Here is a 12705-nt window from a genome sequence, read left to right on the forward strand (position 1 = left end):
GAAAAATGGGAAGACAGAGAAAGAGATGGCAAGTGTGAGCTCATCCCAGAGGAGGTTTGGTGGAGGGAAGTGAAGAGGGGACAAATGAAAGTAGCGGATTGAGAGATAATCTATGGGAGGGAAAGCGCGAGGTAGTGATCTGCTTAGATCACAGAGCCTGCTGTGCTCTATTGATTCCCCTTCTGCTCTCCTGGTCAGCCCACACTCGGTCCCTTTCAGAGACAAAACTCCTCCTGAGCCGAGAGAAGCTGCCCACTTTAACACACAACATGCCTCAGCATGACGTTTTTGAGCATCTCACTATTGCTGAAGATATTTCCACTCTTGATTTATAAAAACTTTTCAACACTTCACGTACAAATTTGAACTGATGGCGTTCTGGTCATAAAAGTGGTGCTCTGCTTCAGTTTGGGGTCTCCAAAGATGACAAAACCTTTTTAAAAAACCCCACTACCACTAGATTGAGATTACTGTTCATAAGCAGGTAAAAACATAAATCATGTCAGCTTCATTAAAAGTTGACTACCATACAGTAGGTCTTATGTCAAAGTCTTAGCTTTTACATGCTGGGTTTTAATGAGATCACAATGTCAGAGATTTATATTATTTTATCATTCACAGCAATGATGTCTGCCAGGCTCCAGACAAAATGAAAGTAAAGTCAAAGTGTAAAATAACATGCAAAAAACCACACACAAAAATCTACTTTTTTAGCTTCTGATTTCCTTTAATCAATTCAGGTATTTTATGTCTCTGATCCAGTAAAACAAATATGATATTTAAAGGAAACTCATCATTTCACCTTTAGAACATTTAATCTGAGTATTTTCTGTTTGTTTTTCTTCCACAAATCATGAATCTTACCTTGTTTGACCTCGTTGCCAAAAGGAAACCAATATCGCATCCTTTAACCAAACTTCCCTTCTCAAAATATCACCTTAACAGCTCCATAGTATATAGCTGTAATTACATCCAAAAATACAGCAGCAGCACTATATAAAAGTAAGTGCAGGGATCAGCTGAAATCAGTGCCCAGACTCCTTGAGCTTCTGTGCTGCTCTGACTGATGCTGTGCAGTGAAAGTCTTTTCCTGAGGCCATGAAACCATCTTAGAAAGTCACAGGACCGAAGCATGGCTCTGGATTTGGAATCACAAAATTCGAACTCATAATGGTGTTTTTATGATCGCCTATTCATGTGATCACGGGTTTCAGTGCGTGACGGAGCAACTCCACGTATCTGTGTTTGTGTGTTTACTTGTTATAACAAGTGCACACACTAGAAGGTATACTTAGATACGTCTTTTTAGTCTAGTCTTTCAGTGCAGAGAATGGCACCTTTCTCTATCAGTTTATGGATAACAGCAAGCTCTAGAGGTTTGGCCTTGTTACACAGAATGTTAAACCCCTTTTCTGCCAATTTTCTGTATTTACAAAGAAGATAACAGCACTTTCTACAGGGCTGATTCACAAATGAGAGAAAGCACTTAATAAAATGCCCTTGTTGATTTTTAAACAGCCTACAGGCTTTTGTTGAATTGGGGAGCAAAATATGTGTTTGCCCCTTGGCTATCTGTTCTGAGACACTGTTTAATAATGGTACCTAATGAATGATATCAAATTCTAGAGAGCAGCAGCACTAATGCTTTAATCATAAACTGTTTGTGCCGCAGAGGTAATCACTGCGAGAGCGAATTGCCGTTCACTGTTTATATATCACGTCATTAAACTACATATAAAGATATTTGTGTAACCAATTAAAAGTGATAATCTGCCGTAAAATCATTTTCGAAGAAATGCATGTAAAAGCAATCTGTTCCTGCATCTGTTGCTAGGCAACCGCCCTTAAAGAGACTGTCGCTGTAACATGCAGATCAGCCTGAGCCCAAGCGTGACCTCAGACCCTGCTGTCATGATGAAGCCTTCGGCAGAAGTGACCTTTGCCTCTGTGCGTCTGTGGAGGTTGCTGTCGGGACTGACCTGGGGTGACAGCAACACCGTTGCCATTAACAATGGGTCTCTCCTCCTCCTCCTCCTCGGGGGGCTCGATGCTGGCTTTTTCCATGTTGCTGACTGACTTGTTGCGTTTCCTCTTGCCCTCTGAGCTGGGTCTGGCGCCCGGGAGCAGCTGGTCCGTTACATTTAGCAGCAGAGCGCTGGGCTCAGCCGGAGGCTTTGGGGTGCCGTAAAAGTTATCTGGAAAACAAAGTTTAGAGTTTTAAATCAAAGCTTTGCTATGGGCCACGCTTTCAGACTTTCTACATTCTACAAATGCTATAGATGTACAGTAGAGTGCAAAGGCACTTTAGATTCTCATACATCACATAATATCACCAAGTTGTCAAATTCACTGTGAAAATGAGAGCAGGATGAAGGGATCTAAAAGATGGCTATCACTGACAAGCTCTGGACATCTTAACATGCAAATTTTAGATCAAAGCAACATTTGACTAAAGCGCAGCCTCACTCTGATGGTATATGTCCACAGCTTCTGTGATTTCCACACTTCCCAATCACTGACTACGACAGCAGCTGGGAAATGCATTCTGTTGCCAAAGTGTTGCAGTTCCAATGAATGGATTTGATTTGGCTTCTCCCCATTTGAATCAAGTTTACATTTAGCCTATTTTATGCAAATCAGGGGTGCTCAGAGCTCCCCAAACCTTTGAAACTAACCACACACACACTCTAAAATATAGAACAGTTTCAGGGTTCATTGCTTACCTTAGTGTTTAAAGGAACATGTTTAGTTAAAGGTTTGCTAATATATAAGAAAGCATCTAAAAGAGCTGTTATTTTGGCTCATTTTATCCTCTCCCTCTTTACTAGGAAGAACCTCAGTTCTTCAGAAGGAAACATGTTGGACCCCCCCCCCCCCCCCCCCCCTTTTTAAGTGTCTTAAAAGTAAATATATCTGCTTTTGTTAATCCCAGGAGATGACATGAGATTAAAAAAATAAAATCTGCATTTCCATAAAATTTTAATAAAGGAAAAGCAGCACTGAAAAATAATTCCTGTGTACATAATGTAGACGCAAAGAGGCAGCAGAACGGGCATGGAATAAAGAAAGTAAGGATGAGAGAAGCGAGAGTGGGTTAGGATGTTAGCCTTGTAATGTCAGATGTTTTCTGCACTTGAGATGTTGTTCCAGCTAATTCACCATCATCTGCACAAAGACGTGCACACTTGCAAAGTAATCTTGACCTGCACACATCTAATTGCGAGCTAATCGCAACCATTTAAAGAACAGCATATTTATTATTGCGAAGTTCTTTCACTACCTCCTCTGCATATAAATCACTTACTAGCCCAGTGCCTGGATTTCCTTGGAATATAACTATGGGTTTCTGCATGACTTGGACTGAATAATAACCATCTCTCTCTCGCTCTCTTAGTTTCGGTCTCTGCTCAGAACCAACTCCCTACCTCTGGGAACTGCAGCTTTTCATTTGGCTGTGATGCAACAGCTCCTTCCACAGTCGTCTAAGTTGATTTTACATTTTACTGTCATTCAGTTTAAGTACTGGCAGCAGTCCAGTACTGTTGACAGTCTCCATCAGTCAATGTGAAAACCTCATAACCTCATGTTTATGGATTTATATATTTTTTTATTTTAATGAGTGCTGTTGAGATTTGATTTGATAAATCATTTTCTTCAAAAAAGCTGGAAAATGCTATAAAATGCTCACACAAAGGGTAACTGGAAGAGCCAATACCTCAAAACCTAAGGGGAAAAAAAGTGTGCTGGCATTTTTAGATGTGAAGTGACCAATGAAACCACAAAGTTACAGTCTTTCCTTAAGCCATTGCAAGTCTCAAGCTTCTAAAAGCATTTTCATACAGAGTGAAAAAACTGCAAGTTTTATGTGACTGACCGGACGTTTTCTTTTCGAGTTTTTCGCACAACAAACAGATGAGAGTGAGAGTGAGACATTGGATTATATTCATCCAAAGTCTGAGAGATTCTTCTGTCACTTAAAAGATCAGACACTACTTTCCTTGGAGGCTCCCTTTTAAATCGGTGCCCTCATCCACTCAAGTGTGCCTGCTAGAGCACATGAAGGGACTGCTTATGCGCAATTAACTAGGCTCAAGCATCTGAGACAAACTTTTACACATATATCAATGGAAACATGAAGAAGCACCTATTGAAACATCATGTTCACATTGTGAAAAACCTAAAGGCTACAATAAGAAATAGAAGCGAGCAGCTCTAAAGAGATTACGGAGACTGGTGGGATTAGAACCTCTGAACCAAAGACACGATTCCCGGAGCCTTAATGAGCTGAAGCTGAGGAAAAGTATACTCCGCGTGTGAACTTAAATAACCCGAAGCATCACAGAAACCTGGACTTTGAAGTTTGAGTAAGTGGTGGAAATGCTGTCACATCTAAAAGCCACGGTGATTTAAGTCTACAGTGTTACTGAAAGTAACTTCTTTTCTTAAAAAAAACAGAAGGAAATCACCTCAATTAACAAAAAAAGATCAAAAATTAAACAAAAGGAAGGAGGAGCTGAGATTTTTTTTTGTCACAACAGAATCATGAAATAAAAACAGAGATGGTATAAATAGATGGACGCAGCCATCGGAATGGATAGTGTCCAGTTATGAAGCTTCACACTGAAGGTTTTCCCTTATGTAAACCTGCCGTGCAAGGGGTGGATCTGACACAGAACCAGGGTACTGTACGCTCATTGGCAATAATCCTTCTTTCTGACTCTAATAATAACCATAATTTACAAAATGAACTTCATATTTTATTGAATATGAGTTGGAACTAGTGATTTAGCCAACAAAGTCCTCAGAACACAGGGCACAGCAAGGCAGCTGAGAGTAATTTTCCTATAGACTTCTATACAACTGGACAGCTTTGTGCAACCGAGGGGAGCCAGCCCCCTGGTGGTCATTAAAAATAATGCAGCCTTTAGGTACTGAAAGCCATGTCTATCTTGTATCCGTACTGTTATGGATTTTTTTTTAGCAAAAAAAAGAGAAAAGAAAAAACGACGGATAACAGTTTATTCGGAGACCTCATCTCCACCACAGCATCTCTGTTCCTTCAGTAGACTACACCAAACTCTCTACAACTGACAGAAAGAAAGTCTCCAACATTTCGCTAGACACACTTAAGGACCCAGCATCCTCTGAATGTAGAGCCTAATCATCAGCCTCGATATACAAGAAGCATTTGCAAGTTCCACCTGTTGTCGATGTGCACACACATGTGCTAGAAAAGACGTGGGCTATGTAGTCCATGTGAAGTCGATCACCATCGCTCTGGTCTCAGATGGTTCATATCCAGATAAGTGAGGATCTCTCCTGCACCGCTGAACAAAATCATCCGCTAGTACTCCTCCCGCCCATCAATCATTTACAAATAACAATTTGCTATTTCATTGCCTTTTAGTTATTGTCACTGTTTTGGTAAAACTTGTTCAGGCGCACTCCAATGCATTTCTTTTTGCAATTTTTAAAGCTTAAGCTACACTTTTCATGTACCCACCGGATTCTGCAGAGGTAACGCCCCTCCCCGGGGTATCCTCGATGGGGAAGAGTGGTAAATGTAAACATCTCTTTCCATAACAGCCAACCCTAAAGCTATTTCAAATTACAGTCACAAGTTATTGTAACTTTGTCCATTTCATATCCCTCTGTGCAACAATATATGTAGAAATGTTGCAGCTGGTTTTGGTTGGAACTCACTACCTAGTAGTTAATGTTGGCTCTAACTGGCATTCACATGGTGTAACAGATGGCTTGATCTATCTGACGAGCTTCATCATTACAGCAAATATAACCTAAGGTGTACGGTTATTGTAATATTTAGAGCTCACAATCAAAACATGAAAAAACAAAAAGATTATTTTATTATGCTGGAATAATGAAAATGAATCGCAATGGCATATTTTTACGCTATCATTAAATTACCACCCAGACTCCTGTTTTATAAGTTGAAGAACACCAGGGATGTAATTAAAATAACAACTGTGAAAAAGTAAGTGGAAATTAACTGAGGAAGAAAAACTGGAGTTTCTTTCACTTTGTGACTCAGCTGATTAAAGATATTTGCTAAAAAACAGATCAAAACAGTAAGATGTTTGGACTTTATTGCTTTTCTCCGGGAAACGTGTTCTAGGAATTGAACCTGAGAAATTCCTATTTTTTTTTCCTACTAACAAGTCAAACCTCTCTCCTTTTTTACCAGGCAGCTCTTTCCTTTAAAATTCATGCCTTCCTCCTTTCTTCCACATCTAATTGGCCATTAAATTATTAAAATGTATAAAAGGCTGTATGACGGCCGAGCGACCGCGCAAGAAGGAACTCTGTCTCCCTCTCCCCATGGAAGGCAGCTCCCATCGCCAAAAGGATCTAACATTGCTTCTGGCAACCGACCATTAAATTGGCCATCTGCAATTTCCTTTTTTTTTTTTTTTTTGCTCCATCCTGCAGGGGCGGCAGGCTGACAGAGACTGGTGTCAGGTGGGAGAGAAGAAAGTCGGCTGCTATGTGTTATCTATATAATGGTAGGGGTCTCCTGAGAGTTGGAGGTGGACAGGCAAACTAGGCGCTGGACTTTTTGAGTGGTTTAAAATCTAAGCCTCAGGCCTGTCTGACCACAGGAAAGAGATGGAAGAGAGTATCTGTTTGTCTGGATTAGGAGCCTGAAGAGCCACTGCAGCTCAGGCTCAAGTGAGCCAAGAGAAAGCCAGCATGAAAGTACTGTGTGTGTGTGTGTGTGTGTGTTTCATTGAGAATTTACTTTAGATTGGTTTTAGTGTCCTTCATGTCAGATTTCACTCTCATCTCCATAGAGCCAAAATATGGATAAATGGAAGCAGACTTGTAAGTGTGGGGGAAGTGTGTGGACGTGAGGCGATGAGCCCCATTTATTCAAGCTGCTGAAAACTACCCATAGTGCCACACTGAAGCATACATTCCTTAAAAAATATAGAAATATCACAAAGAAGAATGGCTGCAATCATACGCGTTATTAAGCGTGTCTTAAATAAATCCTTACCTTCATATGTTCCACTCTCTAGCAGGGCTCCACTTTTCTCCAGTTCCATAAACCGGTCAATGGTCACGAAATTATAATCCACCCCTGGGACCTCTCCTTCCTTGGGCTGCCTGGTTGTGCCTGCAGAAGATAAGCAAGAAGAGTTATAGCTATAATGTGAATAACTACTGAATGAGAGGGCGACTTTGATTAAGGGTGAGTCTTTTTCAGTGTTTTCGAGACGATCAGAACAAGCCAGAGCTTACACAAGCTGACCCCGGCCCAGCTCTATTCATTAAATTCCCTATCTTTACATTCCTTTTTTTGTCCCATCCTTTGTACAGCTGAGACTGAATATTTAACAGAGAGGAGAAGTGGCAAGGTATGATTTCAGGAGCTAAGTGATGCAATTTGGACACCAAGAGGAGAAATCAAATCAATTTGCATGGAGTTGACAGCATGTCGAGGACTCCCTGGCAGGAGCAGCGGTCCTGCCAGCTGACAAGAACACGGGTGCGGTGAAAATATTTTACCCTGTGGTAGCAGCATTTTAAGTCAAGTCACGACCATCATTTCTCCTCCAGTTACTAAAACAAAGTGTGTCAAAGTGTTTACAATGTTAAAATGAGGTACAAATGACTTCCTAAATACGTTCTCATAGCTGTGTGCTAATTAGACTAGTTAAAACTGATCCCAGCTGTGATAACACGCAGCACACTACCCCTGAGGTGCTGAATGGGTTTTCACATCTGAGGGAGCGTTACTCACACTAAAGCAGAGCCTGTAAACCACACTTGTTAAAGCCTGACTATAAAGTATCCAACTGTGTGTTTTAAAGTTAACGGCGGAGCGTTGTGCCACCGATCGCCCCTTGTACGCAGCATGGGGTGATTTGACTTTATGTGAGGCCAGATGACATCGCTCCTGCATTACAAGTTTCAACCAATGCCTGTAAAAGTTTGTGTGTTGTGTAGATGTGGGCCAAGAAAAGCCAAAAGTACGCAGGTTTCAGTTTCCATAAACACAGATTACTGCACTTTTAACTGTATAAACAGAGCTACATCAGTTAAAGAGCTGATCTTAAAACTACCAAGTGGGAAAAATGGGTACGCTTAAGAGCCCAAGAGGATGAAATTGTTAGTTTTTCTTGGTTCACTTCATGAATAAGAAGAAAGGGGATAGAATCAGCAAGCCTACTTCATCTTACTGCCCCTAAAGGGTTTGCATTAAAGGCTGAAAAACTCCTTGAGGTTCTCGACGCTGCAAGTCGGCCAACATTAAGAGCGGGCAGTTTAGAGACATTTGCATGGTTTGTGTTTTATACTTGAACTTTTCAGCAACAACAATCAGAAAATCTTGCCCTCTTTGGCAACGCGCATGGAGGTGAGAGAGCAAGAAGAGGGTTTGATCTTCTCTCAAGTCATCTGATCACTTCAATCACTTCTCATATGTACAAACAAGAGTGAGGCTGAATGCTTTGAAGGAGAGAGTATCCAAAAAAGTGCATACGCTATTCGCATTTGAAATGCAGCCACTTGGATCAGGTATAAACAACTTTGCCATCAGACGTGACTGAGCCTCACATGGGGTGTATGAACTCACCGAGGTCTGCTTCTTTCATGTGTCAGCGTTTAGACAGTGTGATCAACATCATCAGCCCGAGCTTAAACTTCTTAAGATTTTAAAGTTCGGAACTGAAAAAATCTGAATCCAATTAACATTTTTTAAACTCCGTAATCTTCAGGGCACCCAAGGGTTAAAAGGAGTCACCGCTTTAAATAGTGAAGTTTGGACATGCACTAACAAAAGCAAACAGGTAAACAAAAAGCTCATGTTCAGAGTGTTTGAAACACTCCACTATTTTCTGCTCTTGGTTCTTAATAAATTCAGAAAATCAATATCCCTAATATGGTCCTGTCAAAGGAAAGGCTTTGTTGTGCATTGGTCCTATGCAGAGCCTACCCACAGCTTTGCAGACCATTATCCACATGTAGCCATTTACTGTCATCACTGTCAAAATATATGAAACCACCGATCTGCTGCTGGTCCTTCAGCTTCTATCTGAGACTGAAGTTACAGTATTTTTTCGTCATAGTTTTCATCGACGACTGTTTTTTTTCCAGGCGATAACTAAATAAAAATTTATGCATGAGGACAAAAACTATGATGAAATGTGTTGACACTTCCGTCAACAAATAAAAAGTTAAAGAAAATGTTCTGGAGAGACGAGAGAAAGGTGGAACGAGTTTGGAAGTGATCCAATGAGAAGTAATCTTCTGGTGCTGTAAGGTTAGATGGGCACATTTGCTCTGCCACCAGGAAACAGTACAGTACTCCTATGCTTCCTGATGCTCATGAAAACGTGACAAAATGTCAGCGCTTGGGAGGAAGAGAAGATTTGAAATATAGACACATTTTGTCTTTGTTGTCAAGGAAACTGAGATGCTTTGTTAAATGTATGGAGCAACTTGCTGGCAAAAAATGACAAAGCGACTTTAGATTTAGTCTATCATAATCTTATGATATTTAGTTGACTCAAACTAGACTAAATAATTTAGATGCCTAAATTAGGACTAAAACTAAATCATAATTTGTTGTCAAAGTCAACACTTCTGTCTACTGTCTGTGCTTTTCATGCTTTTTTATGTGTTTGGCTTTTTCCCCCTCCATTTTTCCCTTTATGGTTCAACACCACAGTCACTCTGTTCCCTGTTCAAGCCCACATTACAACTAGTCAGCGTTCAACCTACGTATAGCATCATCCCTGGTAGGCTACATGCTGTCGGGTTTTGGAGGACTGCACACAACCACATCTTCGTAGTTTGCTTACCTACAAACGTCACTTCGTGTAGCCAAAGGGACATGAATGCACCACGGTGAATCAGGCACACAGATCTGGCTTTGGATAAGTGCACAGATGCCCCATCCAACGAGTGTTAAATGCTGCATTTAGGGTGTAAGTTTAGCTCACTCTGTTGAGCAGCCTGATGTTGTTATTGTAGGCAAAGGCACGGGTTCAAATTTATGGTGTGTGTTAGCCCTGCTCTTTTGCCCAGTTTTTTATCTTACCTTATCACATTAAGGCCCAAAAATATATTAAAAGAAAGGTGGAATTTAAAATTCTCCCTTAAATCTAGATAACTGCAAACCCTTCTGAAACCTAACATGCACCTCCCTAGCCTACATCGTCTGTGATTGTCCTGTTTCATATCTTCGCTTCCTCCAATTGATTTCTGGCTGTTTGCTCTGCCACTGCTTTTTCAATTGGCTCAAAATGAAATGATCAACTCTCAAAAAGAAAACGCTAGTGTTTTGACAGTGAAACAGTGGAGCAAAGTAGGCACACCACACACAAGTATTAATGCTCTTCATAGAGTCAATGATGAAGTTTGAATAAGCTTAATCTTTTGTTGATGAGTTATAGCCAGTAAGATGCAAGCTAGCTTAACAGGAGGAGAAAAGGAGCTAAAATGTTTTAATGCTGATAAACTGAAGGGGAGCTCCAAGGTCTAGTATGAGATAAATCTGAACCATTTTGAACTGTGGATCATGCAGAGCTATGGTAATAGAGTCCAAAAATAAAATATGCAATTGAAAATATATATGCTTTAATAATTTTTTGTGCGTTTCTTGTCATTCCCAGTCTCTATGTTGTCAGATTATCTCTTTTCAATATTTTGCTCTGAAATAAAGGCAAAAACTATCCCAGAACTTTTACTTAATTTAAAATTTTTGCTGTGAACAACAAAACATCTTCTCTACTTCAAACCAGCTGCATGCCGTTAACCTTCGTATTAAACCTTTTCATTTCTTCTTGTTAACAGGCTGATTATTGGTGCTTAAATGGAGAGAACAAACCCCGAAAAGAATCAATGATCAGCTGGTGTCCTGGGGACTGCAGCGCCCGACTTTGTTTGCATAAGATTCACTCAGAGGAACCCTTTCATTTCTCGAGCACATGATACTGACATGACTATTTCATGAACTAAAGTGGCACCCTGTATGCACTTTTTCAGACACTCAAATAGAAATTTACTGTCAAAACTAAAACATCAAGCTTGAACCTCCTGAGAGAGTAAGTCGTGTGAGCTGATAAGAGCAAATGAGCAGCAGGGAACACTGTGGTCTACGTAAAAAAGTATTTTTGTGTTTCTGTTTGTGCTGCACCTCCAGAGGAGAAGAGCTTCTTGATTGTGTCTGTCTGCATGGGGGCTTGTGTACCCGTCAGATTAGCCTCCCTCCCAGGCAGAGCTCCTGACTGAGCAGCAGACACACATACACACAAATTTCAAAGAGGACCTTTGATGTTGGGGGGCTATATTTAGCCGAATCTTCTGGTAGGACTTCTCTAGGGTGACAATTTCTAAAAGGAAGCACCCACAATGCCTCTCGATTTTCAGTCCTTTGTATGTGGGTCATGATCCTTTAGTGCTGATCTGTGAAAATAGAAACACCCCGCTCAAGTACACAGTATTTCTTTAGGAAGGTAAGTCATGATTATGTCTAAAAGCCTCGGACACTTATCAAGATTTACTACTTTGTTCATAATTTAGTTAGTTTACCAGAGTCTGGGGTTAAAAAAAAATCCCCTTAGGTGTGTTTCAGGAGTGTGTGAAGCTCTCCCTAAAAATAGGCATGCATACAAAACTTTGAGCACAAACATGTTTCATTGATGTTTGAAGTGGGAAAAACTGAATACTACCCTAGCAGCAAAAAAAAATATTCTACCAGTTTAGAAAAAGAAAGAAAGTAAGACTTCCCTTTTAGCATTTGATTAGCATTTCAAAAATGAACAGGAGGTGCAATTTGACCAAAAGAATTGTAGCAGTTTCAGTTTTTGTGTGTGTTTTTTTTTAAATCACAGTCATCCTTTTTTGCTACGGTCTTCTTTATTTTGGAATAATGACTGAAGATAGAGAGAAAGAGAAATAGACCTTAGCAGATAACCAGAAGTGATTTTCACACCTTCCAACTTACACTTTGGACTCTGATTGGTTTTCCCACTTGGTCCAGGTGTGATTTAGGGCAGGTGTGAACCCAGTAATTTCACGTGGGTGCAGACAAAAACAACTGCACCGAGACTCTTGAGTTGAAATGTCTAGAACTCATAGACATCACCAAGTGCTGTGTTTATCCTCCCTTCAGATGGTCTGCTAGGGCTTTACTGCAGACACCTTCAGTTTTGGGTTGCTTTTGCTGAATGCTTTGGGTCATTATCCGTTTGCACAGTGATGCACCAACTGACCACTTATGCAGCATTTGGCTGTGTCTGAGCACAGAGTATAGCCTTGAATACTTTAGGATTCATTCAGCTACTTCTATCAGCAGTCGCACCATTAATAAGCACTTGTGACCCAGTTCCATTGGCAGCCATACATAACATTTCCTCCACCGTGTTTCACAGATGATGTGTGTGTGCTTCAGTTCGTGAGCTGTTTCTCTCCTTCTCCGGTTGATCTTGGATTCATCTGTCAAAATAAAATCCTGGTAAAGATCTTTCAGATGTTTCTGACCGTCCTGTTCTTGAGTGTAACCTGTGGTTTACACCTTGTTGTAAACCTTCTGTGTTTCCATTGATGAAGGCATCTCTTTAGACTTTGACAATGATACGCCCACCAGCTCAACAGTGTTCCTGGTCTTTCAGGCCGTTTAGTGTTGCTGAGTTGACCAGTACATTCCTTCTTTTTGAGAATAATGTATCAGATTGT

The 12705-nt window shown here is 40.6% G+C and overlaps 1 protein-coding gene across 12 annotated transcripts in view; it reads right to left on the bottom strand.

The window, feature by feature from the left end:
- magi2a (membrane associated guanylate kinase, WW and PDZ domain containing 2a) overlaps window positions 1-12705 on the bottom strand; it is a 257427-nt gene that overhangs the window by 83182 nt on the left and 161540 nt on the right. For all 12 annotated transcript variants that reach the window (XM_063460653.1, XM_063460652.1, XM_063460651.1 and 9 more), the window contains exons 3-4: window positions 7019-7138; window positions 1980-2195 (exon numbers count right to left, since the gene is read on the bottom strand). In XM_063460653.1, the coding sequence (XP_063316723.1) occupies window positions 1980-2195; window positions 7019-7138 (336 nt within the window). The remainder of the gene's footprint in view (window positions 1-1979; window positions 2196-7018; window positions 7139-12705) is intronic.

Source organism: Pelmatolapia mariae, linkage group LG17, assembly GCF_036321145.2.
Source record: "Pelmatolapia mariae isolate MD_Pm_ZW linkage group LG17, Pm_UMD_F_2, whole genome shotgun sequence".
NCBI lineage: Eukaryota > Metazoa > Chordata > Actinopteri > Cichliformes > Cichlidae > Pelmatolapia > Pelmatolapia mariae.